Source organism: Diceros bicornis, chromosome 21 (genome assembly GCF_020826845.1).
Source record: "Diceros bicornis minor isolate mBicDic1 chromosome 21, mDicBic1.mat.cur, whole genome shotgun sequence".
Lineage (NCBI taxonomy): Eukaryota > Metazoa > Chordata > Mammalia > Perissodactyla > Rhinocerotidae > Diceros > Diceros bicornis.
The window spans coordinates 11,006,864-11,026,848 of NC_080760.1; the positions used below are offsets into that span (position 1 = coordinate 11,006,864).

Consider the following 19,985-nt stretch of genomic DNA (forward strand, 5'->3'; position numbering starts at 1 on the left):
TAACTAGTTTCGAGGAAGTCTATGTTCTTTTTCTAGTGAATGATCCTTCCAGAAGCTGAATGATTCAGTGAGCAGACTAAAAAATCCTGTACTAATGGCAGCTTTATTGTTGGCAACGTTTGAACCAAAGCTCCCTCTAGTGGTGCCTCTGATTTTTTTTTTTGCTGATCTTAATTCGAAAATTTTCCATTTTTGTTCACTTCCTTTAAATAAAACGAAATCAATTATTTGAAAAATCAGTTCTTGACACTGAAATTCCTGTTAATAGAGACATACAAGTATGTAAATGAGTAATAAGATGTCTGTGCACATTTTAGTTTAAAGAAACAGTTATTATATATTTTTAGGAACTCAAATCAATTCGACATTTATTGAGAGCCTGCTGTATACCAGGTGTTATAATGGGTACTGGTAAGATGAGGGTGATGATAAGAAGATGTCGCTGAGATGATGGCTGTGGTGTTGGTGGAAGCATATATTGAGTTATGTGCCAGGCATTGTGTCATGCTTTTTATATAAATGAACTCATTTAACCCTTTAGGCAACTCTATGAAGGAAGTATAATTATTATCCTCAATTTCCACATGAGAAAGTTGAGGAAAAGAGGATTGAAGTAATTTACCCAGGTCACAGAGCTAGTGAGTGAAAGAGCTGGGATTTGAACCCAGATAGATTTACTCCAAATCTTGCACTCTTACTCACTGCTCCATACAAGAAAATTCATGTATATGTTAATGTAAGAAATTAACAGTGACAGCTAACCATTATTGAAACAATTCATGTTTATTTCAAATTGGAATTGAATGAGAATTTATAAAACATTTTATGTGATAATTTAAACATTTATTAGGAGTCTACCTTATATTAAGTCTGCTTTGGGGGCTTATAGAAGAATAAATTTGTAAAAGATATGGTTCTTGACCTTGGAGGTAGTGGCAAGAGAAAGGTGTGTAAAACAGACATTAAAATATAGTATAAAACTAATTAATAAAATTATTAATGAAGGTACCATGGAGCAGAGGGGAAGCAGCAACAAATTCTCAGTGTATTTGACAAACAATTGCCACAACTTATCAGCTAAGATGTGAAATCCTCCTTCAACTTTGTTTTATGTGACAATTTGATTGATTTTCACACAGTTAGTGATTTCCAGCATAGGTTCATCATGTGTATCGGCATAAACATTTTTGCAAACTGTACTCCCAAATGTTTGTGATCTAAATTTGAATGTTTAGTATGTAGTGTACTCAAGTATCCTTTACTCTGAGGACTCTTCTATCTATATAATTGTAGGATTCTACAGTAGTTTCTTCCTGGTTTCTCATGAGGATGAGTATATTCAGATTTCCTCTCATCATGTTCAAGCTAGATAAATAGAGTGAGTGGGTGAGGGCATGGATTCCAGAGCCTGGGCTTGTGTTCTGGCTCCATCACTAGTGGTTGGATGACTTTCCACTAGTAACTTGACCTCTCTAGCCTAAGTGGACTCGGCTGTTAAAGTAGTTGTTATAAGGATTAAATGAGTTAATATGTGCTTATTTAGCACAACGCCCGAGCACCAAATAAATGCTCCTTCAATGTTAACAATAATCATTGATTTTATTATTTTTTTTTATTATAATAAAATATTTTCAGAACCTTTCATTTAATATTTAATATTAAAACATCCTGATTTGGTAGGGATGCAGGAAGGCAGTTTCTAGTCCAAGTGTCCCCTCCAACTTGCTGGGGATCTTGAGTGAGTTAGCATCTTTATCCATCACATGGACAAAGAAAGTTGGAAGAGAATCTGTGAGGTGTCTTCCAGCTTGAGCGTGTTCCACATCTGGGGTTTCCTTGGGCATTTACTGCTTTTCTAATTACTATTGTAGTAATAACAAAACCATCTGATTAATCTTTGTAACTTTCAATATCAAATGTCTAAAAGAGAGTATATTGAAAAATGTGTGTTTATTTTTATATCTGGGACTTTTTTCATTTGAGTTGGGCATAAATTTGTTCAACTAATAGGGTAGGGATGGAAGGGTGCCCTTCTCTGTTCTGGAGGCGACACATTTGAATGATTAGAACAACAGAACTTTTCTAAGGACTTTTCATTTAAGAGTTATATTCTACATGGTATTCTATTCATCAGACTTCAGAAGAAATGAAAGAAATCTAACAAAACACTAGTCAGGGAAACAAACCTCGACAGCAGAGTATTTTCATGCTGTTCTGCTTGTTGAGGTGGTTGTTAATCTGTTCAACAATTCCCACTGAATTGCTCAGAGAAGGAATCTGATTTAACGTGCACACCCAAATCAAGGATGCTTTCCCATGGTAGTCATTTTAGACCTTTAACATTGCAACTGTTCAGTTTCTGTGGATATGACTGATAACTCTTGCGGTTTGAAGAAGGCACTGGGCAAGACAAGTCTGAAAAGTTTTGTTCTAAATAGGCTATTTGTGAAACCAGTTTTCTATGTGATGAGACTTCCTAAAACAACCCCTTAAATGACTCTCTCTCTCTTAGGGACTGGATTTGTACCCAGTAAATTAATCTAGAAGACTAATCTAAAAGCTCTTCGTCTTTTAGGCTAATGACAACTAATCAAAGGAGCAGTGGAAACCACCTTACATTTATTAATTATTTTACCAACTGACTCTTTCTTATTCAGAAATGTTACCAGTATTTCCATAGAAAGTTATCTTTTTAAAATGCAAATATGATCTTATTACTTCCCCCTAAAGCCCATAAAAGGCTTTGTGTATAGGTTTTAGAACTCAGACCTTTATGTTACCTACAAAGCTCTGAGTGCTTCCCTCTACAGCCTTGTCTTGGACTGTTCTCTATCTCATTCTCAGCTCTCAGGTCACATGGTCCTTCTTCCTTCCTTGTAGGCTCCCGGGTCTGTTTCCTTTGTCTCTGTGGCTGCCTCCCCTTCTCTCTGACTTAACTCCTCCCATCCTTCAGATCTCACTGACAGTTCTGGGTCAACCATGTTCTTTTTTTCAGAGACCTTAGCTTTGTTGGACATTAAAGGTTCATCAGCGTGATTATATGATTGATATCTACCTTCAACTCTTGACTTAAGCTCCTAGAGAACAGGGCCTTGTATCTGCTTTCTTTCACTGTATCCTCAGTGTCTAGCCCAAGGACCCAGCACATAGTAGGTGTTCAATAACTATGTGCAGAATGAATGAATGAGAAATGAAATATCCAATAATTATAAAACTAGTCAGTTTAGCTGACATTAGAAGGGACAGGTCAAGCCAGGCAGAGTTTTTATTGTGACTTAATATAATACATTTGAAGTCAGGAAAAATCCCACTTGAAATCAGGCTTGGGATTGTAGGGGAGGAAGAATTATTCTTCTACCCTCTAGGTCCTTCTGGCTGGTTTAAGAATTAAATTGACATGAGACAGAATAACAGGAGAAAATCAAGAATGTTTAATAACATGCATACGTGGGAGAAACTCAGGAAAACTGAGTAACTTGCCAAGATGGCTAAAGCCACCACCTTAAATACCATCTTCAGCTAAAGACAAAGGAGGATGTTGGGGTAGTGGTTTGAGACTTCGAAAGGGAGGAAGGCAATTCACATGGAGATGGAAAAGCAAATGTTTGATAAACAAATGTTTACTGGGCCATCCACAGACAATGTGACCTGAGAGGGAGAACTTTGATAAAAATAGGCTTAGCAAGGATCCTCCCAGTCTATCATATCCAGAGTTATCTATGGTGGTGGCCTGTCCTGGGACAGGCTTTTTATCTTAAATTCTTTTAGGCAGTTTGGGGGAAGGTCAAAGTTTCCTTCAGAGTCTTTTGTCCTTAAAAATTATCAAGTCAAAGAGACACATTTTGGGGTGGCCAATTCTGATCCCCTGCAAGATCATAGAATTTAGAGAAGCACTGTTCAGTAGAAACATAATATGAGCCTCATAGGTGGTTTAAATTTTCTAGTAGTCGTATTTTACAAAGTAGAAGAAACTGATAAATTAATTTTAATAATACATTTTGATTTACACAACATAGGATGTTATTTCAACAAAGAATCTATCTAAAAATTATTAATGATATATTTTACATTATTTTCTTTTTGTACTAAGGCTTCAAAATCTGATGTATATTTTACATTTACAGCATATCTTAATATGGACTAGCTACATTTCAAATGCTCAAGAGCCACATGTGGCTATCTTAGCAGCACATTTAGGACCATTTACATAAAGTGAGTATTTACATAAAGTGAGTTAAGTTGATTTCAATGCTTTAGAAATCAAATTAAAATGTTTGAATTGAAATAACAAAATATTTTTGTTGTTAGTGCCATTCAGTCGTTTAGCGACTCTGTGTACAGCAGAGCTAACCCTGCCCAGTCTTTTTGGCCATCCTCTCACCTTCTGGTGCTGTATCAGACAATGCTCTGCTGCCATTCATAGGGTTTTCATGGCCAATTTTTTCAGAACAGGATGGCCAGATCCTTCTTTCCACCATGGGTGACCCTGGTGGTATTTGAAATACCAGTGGCATAGCTTTCAGCATCACAACAACCATAGAATGACAACCGACAGACGGGTAGTGTGGTTCCTCAACTGGGAAATGAACCCAGGCCTCAGCAGTGAGAGCACCGAATCTTAACCACTAGACGACCTGGGCTGGCTAACAAAAGATACTGATCACTTAATGCCAAGGTCTGTGGTCAAAGGCCCAAACACACTTCTATCCTCCACATGTGGAAACCTTTTTTACAGTGATTCCCTTTAGCTATGACGTGCAGAGCATGCTTCTCTAAGAATAAGAAAGTCTTGGTGCTGCCTAGACATACAGCACAAACAAGAGTTGCAGGTCCTCCTTCCATTCTTACCTCTAAAGGATGTCGATTATGGGAGGGAGCCCAGTATCCCCTGGCTCTCTCTCCTGCATGTTTCTCTTTGCTTCCAACAGAGTAGATACACTGGTGCTCTTCAGGCAGTTTGGGAGGCATCACCGAACCATGAAGGATGAGAGACAGCATCTGCTGCAGGCGAAGCTCAGCCACAGCCGAGAACGACAGCTGGCATGTTTTTCTGCAACACTGAGATTGCCTCTGGGTTCTAATTTGCCAGACTATATTCCTTTGTTCTTTCAGAATTTGGCTTATTGCTTCCAATTTCTTTAAAGCCTTCTTAATCTAGCGTTAGTTACCCAATATCCTGTCTCCTTTTCTCTTTCTGCCCTGTCCCAGCTCTTGCACCATTCTGTTATGTTCCACGAAGCTGTGCATATAGTGAGCTCTCAACCTTCTTTGCATTCTTTCATAACTGCTTAGGATGGAAATGACTGGCATCTCACTCTTCCTGCAGTCATATATATAGGTATAGGTAACACTAATGCTTGCAGAGTCGTCTTTGTAAGCAACTAACAACATATATAGTATTTGTTTGAGAATATAACCAGAAGAAAATATAGATTATTCATTATCCTGTATGCAAAACTATCTTAAATATGAGTAGTTATGATTCTAGAACAAAAAATTATCTTTGGACATTTAGTTAGTATGAAATGGAGTTGAAAAAAAATAAAATACCTCAAAAATATTGGCCCTATGGGTAATTAAGGGTGCAAACACTTTACTAGTTACAACCTAAGCTAACCTGAAACTTATTAAGAAGGGGGCACTTAAGCTTTTTTTGTTTTCTGAGTTTAAAAAAGGGAATAAGTTTCTCTCTCTTGTTCTGGTTATAACTTGCCTATAAAATTTTTCTCTTGGTAGATCAGAGATATATAGAGAGTAGTGCTTTATATGCAAGGGTATGAATATTCAGAAAGTGGATGATATTTGAAAATTTAGTGTAATTGAGTTGTTACCTGAAGTTGGAAAGTCTATGATAGCACTGCAAATATCTGGTCTTAGTTTTACCTCTTTGTACAATTTCTGGGTTGGCCATCTGTGGACTGATGGCTTGGAATGCATGATCTGAATGATTTTTTACAAATCCAAACTTCAACATCTGGGTTTCTTATTTATGGAGACAAAGAACATCAGTATTTGGAGAGCTTTGAGGGCAGAAACTATTATATTATTGATTGTTATGCTTGAGGAGTAGATACACTGGGCAGAACTGATAAGGATTTCTGTCCAATTAGATGCGCTTGCCTTTTGACCTAGGGTATCAATAGTGATGAGGCAAGTACACTAAAGGAACTGACATAAGCCATTTGCTTATATGGTCTGTTTCTTTATATGACTTACCGTGTAAGATTAACAAGTAGTCTTTTCACCCATCGTTTGTCACTCTTTGCAAATAAGATCCATGTAACTCTTGACTTATTTTGGCAATAAGACTGAAACTGTAGTTCAGTGGGCGCGTTATTATTGATGTACATACAAAGCATCATGTAAATAAAAGATAAGTTAAATATTATATAGAGAAAATCTCAGAGATAGTTGTAGTTTACTGTTCTAAAATAGAATTATTTAGTTAAATTATAATTTCTATAACAGCTTTAGAGTATTATAAAATATCTAAGAACCTTAAAAGATATTTGGCATTTTGGATCCTAATTCAGTTCATAATCTGTATACCTTCTAACTCCCTAGGTCTATGACCTGGGGCAAGTCACTCTGCCTCTCTGTGCCTCAGATCCTTCCTAGGAGTTTAGACTCTAGTTGTCCCAAATTCATACCCCCAAATAAGATTAAGGGTTTTATTTTCGGGTATGTTGTAATAGTATGAGTGAAGAGTCCCACAGAAGGGGTACATGCCATTGTCTTTTGTCATGAAATAAACCTTAGCAGTTGGTGTCCTTTTCTTTCCATATAAACATGGATATACCGACTCACTTACTGGGCTATCTAAATGAATCCTGTGATGTGCCTTCTGACACCTAGCTCTCTCCAGTCTAGTGGAATGACAGGCATCATATTTTGTTGTTTAAAAATTCTTATCATGTAAGATCACCGGTTAGTCCTAAATGGTCAGCATAGTGACGGTTTGGTGTACTATAACTTCTTTATGGGCAATCTTTAGTTCTCTAATGACTTATTTCCCACAGAAAGATTTTTTTCCCCTTTATATGCTGGGGAGTACTGGAGATGAGTTCCACTAAAAATGCAAGGAACTTGTGTGTACCTTCTTAGTTTAGTAGTTTTGAGTTTCATCCATGCTGTTGCATGTATCAATAGTCTGTGCTTTTTTTATTGCTGAGTAGTATTCTATTGTATGGATATACCACAATTTGTTTATCTATTCACCAGTTGGCGGACATTTCAGTTATTTACAGTTTTTGGTGTTTATGAATAAAGCTGCTATAAATATTCACATATAGACATTCACATAGGCATATGTTTTCATTTCTTTTAGGTAGCTCTGGGACGTACAGTAAGTAAATGCATAACTTCATAGGAAACTGCCAAACTGTTTTCAAAGTGGCTGTACCGTACTGCATTCCCACCAGCAATCTCTGAGAACTCCAGTTGCTCTAAGTCCTTGCCAGTCCTTGATATTGTTTATTTTGTTTGTCTATATATTTATTTTTAATTTTAGCCATTTTAATAGGTCCTGATTCCCTTTCATATCTCCATAATGATATTTGAGACATCTTTGTGGTCCTGTGAAAGCCCTCTTTTCTCTTGTTAGGCTGACAGTTTGACCAAATGTTTTTATTGTCCTGAACACTTGCTTATGTGAAATCAGGTTCTCCATCAAGTGGAGCATAGCTAGGAGTAAGGTGTTTTTTCCTTTGTGAGGAAGATCAGCCCCTGAGCTAACATCCATGCCAATCCTCCTCTTTTTGCTGAGGAAGACTGGCCCTGGGCTAACATCTGTGCCCATCTTCCTCCACTTTATGTGGGATGCTGCCACAGCATGGCCTGACAAGCAGTGTGTCGGTGCACACCTAGGATGGAACCTGGGCCACCAGCAGCGGAGCGCGCACACTTAACTGCTACGCCACGGGGCTGGCCCCTAGCCAGGTGTTTTTAATTGCCTTTTGTCAGCAGGTTGAGATGTTTAGAACATGATACCAATGACTTTTCAGGGTTGATAAAATTAAGTCTGTTTCACTGCAGGGACTGCTCCCACAATCCTATGTACCTGCTTCATGCTAGAGCCCTTCCTAACAAAGAATTTCAAAGAGAGTAAATGCTTCTGTGGAATTTGTCATCAGCACAGAAAAACCCTAAGTGGCATATTCAGTTATTACCCGAACAACTCGCTAGGAAATGAGGAGGGGAGTCAGGTTGAGCAACAGGCTAAAAGACTTTTAATTGAAATGTCACTTTCACTATTAAACAAAAAAAGCCATTGCTGTGATGTGTGATAAGAGTTGATGGTGTCCTATTTCTTCGTGTGGAATTGCTTTTCTCTCATCACTGACTTAATTTGATTCCACTAGTTTGTCAGCTGTCTCATTTGGGTTCCCTCAGCTGCAAAATATAGATGATGATAGTCTACGCAATTTAACAATCGTGTGCCAACATTTTGTTTCTTCTAATCAAGAAGAACTAAGAATTATCTCTCCCCTCCCTATAACTTTGGGATAATGAGAAAGGTCAAAACTTTCTTTTTGTCTGTCTTGTATCTTACAGGTGGCTTGTCTAATATCTTGCATTTTTGTGCTGATAGTCATCTATGCAATAGGACCTTTGCTTTACTGGCTGCCCATGGTACAGTAGTGCTTTTTCATTGTCTACTCTTTAACTTTACTTTTAATGAGAATCATTGTATATTAAAATTTCTTCAAAGAGTAACCTCAATGATCCTAAATCTGAAAACCATGTGACATAAATAATAGTTGAATGGAGGAGAGATGGAAAGAGACCACATTTGATGGGGGAGGAATGGGAGGGTACCATGACTGTTTTCTAATTCTTAGGCTCTCATATAAAATTGGCATTGTAGAATTAGATTTATTATGTGCTCATTTGCAAGGTGGAACTAGGCAATCTCTGTTATAAGAAGTATACTTTGGAAGAATTTTATCAGAACTTGGACTGTTAGAAAATGCATGCTGGGCAAGAGAGTAGGGAACAAAATACACCTTGCCACTCTTGGTACATTTTTATGCAAAGTGACTCAGAACACTGGTACCAGTGTTTACCTTGCCTTTCATAAGCCTGGGGCATCAAAGTGGTGCAAGTAAGATCCCAGTCTTCAGAGAGCAGAGACTGTCTCAGTCCTTTCTTGTTCTAATTCTTCATTCATATAGTGAGATTAAATAATTTCCACAGGAGGATCTTCCAAATATTCAAGTTCACTTTTCTAGAGAGTTTTAACATCTTCAGGTGAAACCAGATAACTGATACTTGAGGTAATTATAAAGAAATATATGATATAAATATTTAATTTTTTGCAACAAAAAATTTTCAAACAAATGGCAGTGAATAATAATTATAAAGAGGACATTTAGCCTTGTAACATCCACTTTGATCACACTACCTTTCTTTTTCTTTCTGTATTGTTTTTTAGAATGGCATAAATTTTATCCTGTGATTTTTCTAGAATTGATATTATATTCCTAAAGGACAATAATAGGTTAGTGCTAAACAAAACAAATATTACTTTAGTCTTCTAAATGGTGATTGCTTTTCTCTCGTAAATACTTTAAAAACAAAGAAACAAAAATACGTTGGTCCTTTTAAATTTAGATTAAAATCTTTGTCTTGCTTCTTCATTAACTTATTTCTTATTTGTAGTGTGTTCTTGCAAGTATTATTGTCGTGGGACTGAAGGGAATGCTAATACAGTTTCGTGATTTAAAAAAATATTGGAATGTGGATAAAATCGATTGGGTAAGTAGAAATTTGACCGAAACTTTCCCTCTTTGTCTTAAGCACGTGTTAGAAAATAAGCTTTAATATTTTCACTTGCAGAAAATAGTTTTAGCCATTTGAGACTTGTATACTTTATAAATTACCATTTATTTTTTTCATACTCTTACTAAAAGCATTAAAATGTAAAATATCTTAATAAGAAACAGAAATGAAATTTTGTCAAATTTTGATTGATGTATTGTTTGAGAACTTTTAAAGAAATGCTAGCTAACTTGAGTGGATTGGGGATTCCCAGTTTCCAATAAGAATTGATTCTGGAAGTGAAGCTCATCAAGGAAGTACATACTAATGGAAATATGATCATTTATAACATGTATGTAAAACCAGCATTACTTGCTAAGAAATATATGCTGCATTAATATAGGGTGAACATCGTAACAGTGACTGTATTCATTCTAAATACAAAAAGTCTCATGAATTGTCTTTTAAATGGGTCACATTAAGAGGAGCATTATGTTAACAGGGTATTGCCAGGAACAGATTAAATTATACTGAACAATGATAAAGTGTGGCTTCTACGAACGGAAATATTTAACAACTTATTCTAGAGAAATGTATCTATGCAAGAGCATCCAAAATTCTTTCTCTCTCCCATACGGGTGAAGTATTTCATGAGTACCCATTGTTTAGCTCTATTATGGTATTCACCATATTGAAATGCAATTATCTATGTATTCCCCCTCCTTCAGATTTTTTACTCTGAGAGACTTTGGGGAATTACTTATGCTTGAGCCTACTTTCATAGTACTTCTCCTAAGGCTCAATATTACTGAGGTTCTACCAAAGTAACATGCTGGGTGCCAGAGATGAATAAAAATCTATTTGTCCTCTCCAGACACTTACATTTGTGCAGGAAGCAGACATGGAAACACTCTTATTATGCAAGGCATGATACAACATGACCTAGAAGCAAAAGTACAAGCTTAGTGCTGGGGAAAAATAGAGGCTGGAGCATTTAACTTGGGCTAGGCTAATAAGAAAGGCTCTTACAGCAGAGCTGAAATGTGAACTGAGACTTGAAGAACAGTATTTGGTAGACCGGCCAAGAGGCCAAAATTAGCCAGGCTGTTGGAAAGTCATGACATTTTTTTTATTGGTGTCATATAGTTTATAACCGTGAAATTTCAGTTGTACGTTATTATCTGTCAGTCACCATACATATGTGCCCCTTTACCCCTAGGCCCACTTCCAACCCCCTTCCCCTCTGGTAACCACTAATCTGTTCTCTTTGTCCACGAATTTGTTTATATCTTCTACATATGAGTGGAATCATACGGTGTTTGTCTTTCTCTGTCTGGCTTACCTCACTTAACATAATACCCTCAAGTTCCATCCATGTTGTCACAAATGGGACGATTTTGTCTTTTTTTATGGCTGAGTAGTATTCTATTGTATATATACCACATACTGTTTATCAATTCATCAGTCAATGGGCACTTGGGTTGCTTCCATATCTTGGCTATTGTGAATAATGCTGCTATGAACACAGGAGTTCATAAGTCTCTTTGAATTGTTAATTTCAAGTTTTTTGGATAAATACCCAGTAGTGGAATAGCGGGATCACATGGTATTTCAATTTTTAATTTTTTGAGAAATCTCCATACTGTTTTCCATAGTGGCTGCACCAGTTTGCATTCCCACCAGCAGTGTATGAGGGTTACCTTTTCTCCACATCCTCTCCAACATTTGTTGCTTTTTGTCCTGGTAATCACAGCCATTCTAACAGGTGTAAGGTGATAGCTCATTGTAGTTTTGATTTGCATTTCCCTGATGATTAATGATGTTGAACATCTTTTCATGTGTCTGTTGTCCACCTGTATATCTTCTTTGGAAAAATGTCTGTTCATATCCTCTGCCCATTTTTTGATCGGGTTGTTTGTTTTTTTGTTATTCAGTTGTATGAGTTCTTTATACATTTTGGAGATTAACCCCTTGTTGGATATATGATTTGCAAATATTTTCTCCCAGTTGGTCGGTTGTCTTTTTGTTTTGTTCATAGTTTGCTTTGCCTTGCAGAAGCTCTTTAGTCTAATGAAGTCTCATTAGTTTATTTTTTCTTTTGTTTCCCTTGCTCAAGTAGATATGGTATTTGAAAAGATCCTACTAAGACCAATGTCAAAGAGTGTACTGCCTATATTTTCTTCTAGGAGTTTTATGGTTTCACGTCTCACCTTCAAGTCTTTTAATCCATTTTGAGTTAATTTTTGTGTAAGATCATGACTTTTTTAAGGTGATATATGTGAGGTAGCACATGGAAATAGAGAAATGAGAAAATGCAAACTTAAGCTATTAGATACCCCTATGATAAAGATATTTCTAATGAACTCATAAATCACAGAAGAGGGAGCACATTACCATATTGGAAGGGGAGAGATATCAGGGAAGGCTTCTTCCAGGAAATGACGGGTAGAACATCTAATGTGAGGGTAGGAGTAGTAACAGATGGGTTGGAAAAGTTAAGAATGGATTGGACTGGGAAAGGCTGCTCATGTCCTGCAAAGAAGATTAGACTTCATCCTGAAGGCAGTGAGGCATCACTGAGATGAGAAATAGGACAAAGATTCATGTATTAGAAAGTTTACTTGAGTAATTTGAGTAAGACGGATCAAACTGATGAAGTATGCGTCAATTGGACCACTGCTTTAGTAATTTAGGAAATAAATGAGGAAGCCCTGGACCACAACTGAGACCATGAGGTTCAAGAGCAGACAACAGAGTTGAAAAATATTGAAGAGGTTGCATTAGTTAGCCCTCTCCACCAATTGCTCACATAAAGTGCATCAGTCTAGAATGACTTCTAAGTTTCTGGTTAGGAACATCACTGGAGGAATGTGATGTGATTCATTGAGTTATAGAACATAGAAGATTGTTGAAATGCAAGTGATTACCTTTAGTCCTTTTTTTTTTTTTTTAAATACAGGTTCTCATTCCTGAGTTATTTATTTCAATTCATCTCTGTTTTCTGTATGTCATCACCAAGTAGTTTTCCAAGAAGAGCTTATGTGTTTTTAATTCCCTGAGCTATTGCATGGTGAAAATATCTGTTTTCTTTTTATACTAGAAGGAAGTTTTTGGCTGACTCTAAAGTGCTTTCTCTCAGCATTTGGACTTGGCGTTATCTTCAGGCATTGAGGGATAAGGCAGGGAAATCACAGGTCAACACGACCTTTTTTGTTATTTTATGTGTTTGTTTTCTAAATGGATGCTTAATGAGGTTCTTTCTTGCCCATGAAGTTTGGTAATATTATCAGAATATTTATTGTGGTTGAACACCCAGTATCAAGTTTCTGTGAGAGTGACATATTCTTTTGATCTCAGAATCCAGAATTATATTCACAATTTTTCTTCTATCTTTGAATATTTTTAAAATCTATATATTCTGTTCTCTTAACAAATTATTTGTTAATTTTATTTTGTCTCTCATCATATCTATACATTTTCCCATGATTACTTTGGGAGTTGTGTGTGTGTGGTTTCTCTGGACACTGTATCTTTGATTACATATTTCTAGTTGTGGTTATTTGATTTTTTTAGCTTTAAATATGGGTTTTATCTCTGTAATGTTTTTATTTACATCTAATTCCTTTTCGAAATTTTACAGCTTGCTTTTTATCTCCTTCAGTTTTTCTTTTTTGTTTTTTTTTTTTTGGTGAGGAAGATTAGCTCTGAGCTAACATCTGTTGCCAATCCTCCTCTTTTTTTGCTGAGGAAGATTGGCCCTGGGCTAACATCCGTGCCCATCTTCCTCTACTTTGTTTGTGGGACACTCGCCACTGCATGGCTTGATAAGCATCGCGTAGGTCTGCACCCAGGATCAGAACCTGCGATCTCCGGGCCACTGAAGTGGAGCGTGTGAACGTTAACCATTATGCCACCAGGCCAGCCCCATTTTTTCTTTTTTTAACATAGTTTTTCTTCTTTGATTATTCATGTCTACTTTTGAGGATTTTTTTCCTGAGATTTTATTGCCTATGACATGTCTAAACCTACCCTCTGTCTCTATTTCATTGTTTTCTTTCTTTCTTATCCTTGTTTGTATGAATATGTCCCTTGCTGATTCCTTTATGATTATAATGCATTTTCAGTGGACCTAGCTATTTGCTGAAAAATAATGTGAGGAGGACAGGAGGTAGGAAGTGAGGACAGGAGGTAGGAAGTGAGGGCAGGAGGTAAATCACCTCTCTGATTTAGGTACATCATCTGAAGATTTGTCCCTAGTTGAAACAAAGCCTTACAAATCATAAGCTCCCTGGTGATCTGACTCTTGCTATCTCTTCTCATTCTTCACCTTGTTCATCCTCTGTCAGTTTTCTTTGGTTGGGAATCTAGGTTGTAAGTGATACAAATGGCATTTTACCTTACTGCTCTTCTTTCTATGGTATCAAATGGATACCATATGGGTACATTTCCTTCTTCTCTGGTGCCCCACCATTGCCCCTAGAACTTAAAGCACTCATTAGAAGGTTATTGTCTAGAACTTTCAAAATTGTGACATTCATGGAGAAATCTATAATTTATTGAACTTTGAGGATAAATTTCTTGGTTTCCAGAGGCCTCCTTGGTATCTTCCAAGTTTCACAGTATTTGGCAAGTCTACACCATATTTTGTAGTTAGGGGTTGTGACCATGTTCTTGTTTCATTGTCTGGATTTTCTTCCCTGTCTATTCAGTTCTTATATTGTTTTTGGTGAACTTTAATAGAGGGAAGTAGAGTAAAAATGCCTTTAATATACCATCTAAAACTGATATCCAAATCTATACTTGGAAGGGTAATTCTGGCAGCAATACGGTAAATAGTTTACAGTGCTGATAACAAAAGCAGATAGTTAAGTAGGAGGCTGTCAGAATAGTCTAGGGGAGCAACAGTAAAGTGTGAATTAGGGCATTATCAGTGAATTGAATAGAGAGTATTATTTGAGATATTTTTTATTAATAATTGATAGGACTTAGGAAATGATTGGGCAAGTAGATGAAAAAGGAAAAATAGTAAAATATGATTCCAAGGTTTCTGATTGCAGTGTGTTGAAGAATATTAGTGTTATCATTGAAAGGGAATATTGGAGGAAGGGCAGATTTGGGGATGAGGTTAATGAGTTTACATTTGGACATATTGACTTTGAAGGTATTTAGTAGACAGTTTGAAAAATGGTTTAACAGCAGCTCGGAATTGGTAGTCTCCTGCGTAGGGGTGATAGTTGAAAACTTGGAGTAAGTAGACAGCATGGTATGGGCAAAAGTTAAGGTTGAGAAAGGTGACATGGGTATAGCAGATGCATGATGAGTAAATGGGACATTGGATTTAGCTTGACAGTGGTCTCCTGTGGTTGAAGTGGACAGGTATCACTTAGTTGATAAGAAATTCAACAGTGAGAAGCCATGGATTATTGGGATATGATCTGGGCATAGCATTTGGAGTAAGAATGTTGCAGACTTTTTTGAATATAGGCTATATTACACAATAGACAGAATATATCCAGATTACTCAATAGATAGAGTATACATAAAATATCATGGAGGGGCCGGCCTGGTGGTGCAAGCGGTTAAGTGCGGGTGCTCCGCTGCGGCGGCCTGGGGTTCGCCGGTTTGGATCCCGGGCGCGCACCAATGCACCGCATGTCGGGCCATGCTATGGTGGTGTCCTACGTAAAGTAGAGGAGGATGGGCATGGATGTTGACCCAGGGCCAGTCTTCCTCAGCAAAAAAAAGAGGAGGATTGGCAGATGTTGGCTCAGGGCCGATCTTCCTCACAGGCACACACACACAAAAATATCATGGAAGTAAAGTTACCAACGATGTGTATATATATGAAATAATTCAAAGGTTGAAAGTTTAAAAAATCATGTAAGCATGAAAAATCAGAAATTTTTCTTTCTTTGAATTTTTTACACTATATTAATGATTCTACTTTGAGTTATAGGTCAAAACTCTCTTTGAGGTAATGAGGAAATGGTGATCCAAAATGGAGGCCTGACTTGTGGGCATAGAACTGAATTTGAGTAACAGAACAGTGTGGATAGAATTCAGACCTAAAGAAATTTAGTAATGTAGATCAATCACCAAAACAAATAGGATTACAGATGGATCAGGGAGAGGCAAAGTGATCGAGTAGCTGATAAACTGTGCTTTACACTGATGCATTTTATATAAGGAACAAGAGTTTATATGTTTCCTACTTGAGGTCAGCTTTGGGACTAGCTTGTGTTTAGGGCCTGTGAGTACCAAATAGAGAAGGGAACACATAATGAAAAAAAAATAAAGGCCCAAGAGCTAACCAATTCCTTATAACTATAACAACCAAGCATTTGGATCTTTAATAGGAATTGTTACAGAATAGTGTTGGGACTTATTCTAACCAATGGAATTATTTACTGGTCGTTGTTATTAATTTTCATTTGATATTTTTTTCAAAGCTGTAAATGTAGCCCCAGGAAATAACTAAGTACTGTAAACCCAGCTAACAGTAGATAATTGTGGGAGAGTAAATATGCTTTAAAAATGGAACCAGATGGTACCAAAATTTTTGGTTGCTTTGGAGAATCATGGCCTCCAGGCTCTGGTTGTTTAAATGGCAGGGACCAGGATCCTCCGTTCACTATGCTGTATTGAATCGTGGAGGTTGGCCAGAAGGAACTGGACTTATAAAGCGTTTGGTGAGGTCTTATTCTGCCACACCCAGACAGGTTCAGTCAGCATTGAGAGATGAGTGAGAAACAGAGCAAGCATGGCAAGTTGAAATAATGATCAAAAACTTGCAGCCTTATTTTATAGATGATCAAGTATAGTGTAATACATTAGGAAGGAAACAATACACTGTGTACAAATAGAAGATTCAAATGGCTGTCTATTCAGCTGAATAGAGGAGGAGCATCTCAGTGTCTAACCTGTCAGATGATGGGCTGAGGATGATGTAACAGTAAGTGCTAACTTAGCATTACATTTGTAGGTGATGGATCTTAACATGAGAATACTCTCATGTTTTTTTCTTTTACTTTTACTCCAGAATGTTTGTTTCTTCCGTATCAAAAGGAATTTTGCAGATAAAAAATCCCTCCATTTACCTCCAAAGGCTTAGCTTTTCAAAATAGCCCCTCATTAAGAACGACTCAAACTCAATGTAGATAAATAATACAGACAAAGGAGAAGCATTTCAAGTAAAAAATGCCCTTTATAAACATTTGTTTCACACTTGTCTGAAAAAAACATCTACACTCCCCTTCCAAGAACCTATGCTGTTTTCAGATTATAGAGAAGTTTCTAACTCTTTCATTTGCGTATGGAATTGAATTCTGTTGTTGAAGATGTTTTAAAGTGATAATACAGCTATTGGGACAGAAAAATCAATTTAGAGTTGTATGCATAGGAATTTGGAGGAAAAGAGAGTTCGAAAATTTTGTTGCTCTACAGGCAGGATTTTGTGTTTAGAAAATATAACCTTCTGGATTTCACAAATTATTTTGCTTTTAAAGATGTTTTTTGCCAGCAGTAAACTTAGAAATGCCATTATAATACAATATCTTGTTGTAAATTGTAATGTGAAGTGGTGGACAAAACTGTGATAATGTTGGAATTCCAACTAAAGGGAAACTAGAATTTTCTTGCAATCTTTTGAAATATTCTGAAGAACTAAGTTGGCCCTAACTTTTTAGCTTTCACAGTTTCACAAGAAGTGGGCCATTGTAAATAAAATTATACTAATCTTTATAGTAGTTGACCTAAAAGTGGTTTTGGTCATGTTGTTGTAGTCAGTCATTCTAACATTAGGCTCTGAGAGTCTTATGTAGTAATAAACTACTTTAGTTCTTTTTATAGCAATGCTAAAAAACAACGTTGTCGGGAATGACCAAAAATCTGCAAACAATTGCTTGTAATATTATCGCATTAAATGAGAAAACAGTGGGAAATTATGGCCTACTTTTTAAATCAGCCATTCACAGATCTTAAATAAAGTGTTTGTTAGGGATTGAGGTAAGGATTGGCAGTGTCTAGAAATAAAAGAATGCACCTTTTCCCCACCTCTGCTGCTGAGAGAGTCTGATGGGGCCAGGATTTGTTTCTATGTTCCTGGGCCTCTGTTTAGCACTTCTTAGATAATATATTCTTGCTGAGAGATTTGGTCACAGGAATGTTGTAGAATAAGATTGTGAGGAGTTTAGCAATCATGAGAAAGATGAGAATACCTAAGGACTCACGTCTTCTGTTTCCTGTTTCTCTTTCAGGGCATATGGGTCAGTACATATATATTTACAATATGTTTTGCTGCCAATGTAGGGCTGCTGTTTGGTGTTGTCTGTACCATAGCTATCGTGATTGGTCGCTTCCCAAGGTAAGATCTTATTTAAATGCTTTGTTTATTCTGACACAGCAGCAAAGTATATGGCATTACCAGTTTTATTTCTGTGGAATATATAGTACTACAATCTCATGTTTTATTTGGTGTCGGAGAATTAGAGACAAAAAGAAAAGAAAAGGTTTTATCTATATATGGTATGTAACAATATTGGTCTTAATGAAGAGAAATATTTTGTCATTACTATAAAATAGAATATACAAAATCTATTAAAGTAAATAAATTAACCCCATAGCCATACACTGCATCACAGAGGTATTTTTTTTTTAATTAAGTGAAGGGATATAGTATTCAATGAGACACAAACCATATGACAGTGTAATCATTTGGAAAATTAAATAACTTCAGCAAATTTAATTTTTCAGAAGCAATATTAATCTATCTATCTATATACTTTTTCCTAGATAATTTATTGAAGAATACATTCTCTTTTGTCTTTTTACTGACCAGTTCTTTTTCTGTTTCCCCAGTGTCCATCATTTGGTAATGATTCTACTCTCTTCTCATCCTCCTTTGAAAGTCTATGTGAAATAATATATTAAAAGTTTTGAGTTTTACCTCTACAGATTCTATTTTTATAGAATCTATCTATGTAGATTCATCATAATATGGTCCTATCTTTCCATTGATTCCCTCTTTACTTCCTTTCCCCTAAAACAAGATTTTTCTCAAAAACTATATACTCTCTAGCCTTCCCTCTTGTAACTCTTCAATCCACAAGGTGTCAATCCACCTCTTGTAGCTTGGAGATATGGTAGCTGGGAACCCAGATGAGGTAAATTACATTTTTTAATCTCTACTTAGATGTCTCTGTTGTTACTCTTCCTGAGGATCCCAGAGAAATACAGATTTACCAATGTTTTATGAACAAATGAGATATAGGATCTAAACCATTTTAGACATGTTCCAATTGTTAAGTTAAAATGATTTACTCTTTTTACTTCTTCATGGTTAATGTAGTGATTAAAAAATGACATTTTATTTTCTATCTGCCTTAATTCTAGAGCAAAGACTCTGCATGTAAAAAACATAAAAGAAATAGAATTTAAAGTGAAGACAGAAATGGATGGCGTAAGTTTAGTTTCCTTTTCCTTTGTGCAATTATTAACAATTTTTGTGGATCAGACAGTTTTAAGATATCGTAAGAAGCAGATAAATTATAACATTTAAAAATATGAGAATTCTATTTTTAATTAGTGTGAACTTACAATGGTATATGTGTGACCACCATACGTATGGCAATTGATATGCAACAAATCAATAGAACAACAACAACAACAAAAATCTTGTGTTAGCATTCAGATAAGATGATAGCATGGTTCATGGAACTACAGTTCACAGTAGAATCATGGTCTGGAGTATTTCAGGCATTTGGAAACCTCTTTTCCATTACTAAGTTGCGTAAAACAGTCAAACTAACTAATAGTCTATTCTGAATTAAATGGTGAAGGAAGATAGGGAATAGAGAAGGGAATAAGGCAAAGTTGGATCATGGTATTGGTGTGTTTTGTTTTTTGTTTTTAACAGAGTCAATGAGACTGTATTATTAACAGAGAGAAATTAAGTCCAGTGGTTATAGAGTGCTGGTGGGATTGGTTTCTTGCACAGTGGACACCTTTTTAAGGAAACAACTTACATAAATTGTCTCACCCTGTCCATGCTTAGGCAAGCCAGCTGTGCTTGAGTTCTAGTTTCTTATTCTAAGGGATGACCAAAACAAGTTTAAAGTGAGGGAAAGAAATGGTGACTTGAATTTTTTGCGACTTTTTAAAAATTGGCCTCACTTTCAATCTGCTTTGTAAATGTTTGGCTAACCTTTTTTTCTTTATTTTTCACATTT

At 36.3% G+C, this 19,985-nt stretch overlaps 1 protein-coding gene across 4 annotated transcripts in view; it reads left to right on the forward strand.

Moving 5' to 3' along the window:
- SLC26A7 (solute carrier family 26 member 7) overlaps positions 1–19,985 on the forward strand; it is a 255,412-nt gene that overhangs the window by 209,308 nt on the left and 26,119 nt on the right. For all 4 annotated transcript variants that reach the window (XM_058564573.1, XM_058564571.1, XM_058564575.1 and 1 more), the window contains 4 exons: positions 8,554–8,631; positions 9,661–9,756; positions 18,015–18,121; positions 19,150–19,216. In XM_058564573.1, the coding sequence (XP_058420556.1) occupies positions 8,554–8,631; positions 9,661–9,756; positions 18,015–18,121; positions 19,150–19,216 (348 nt within the window). The remainder of the gene's footprint in view (positions 1–8,553; positions 8,632–9,660; positions 9,757–18,014; positions 18,122–19,149; positions 19,217–19,985) is intronic.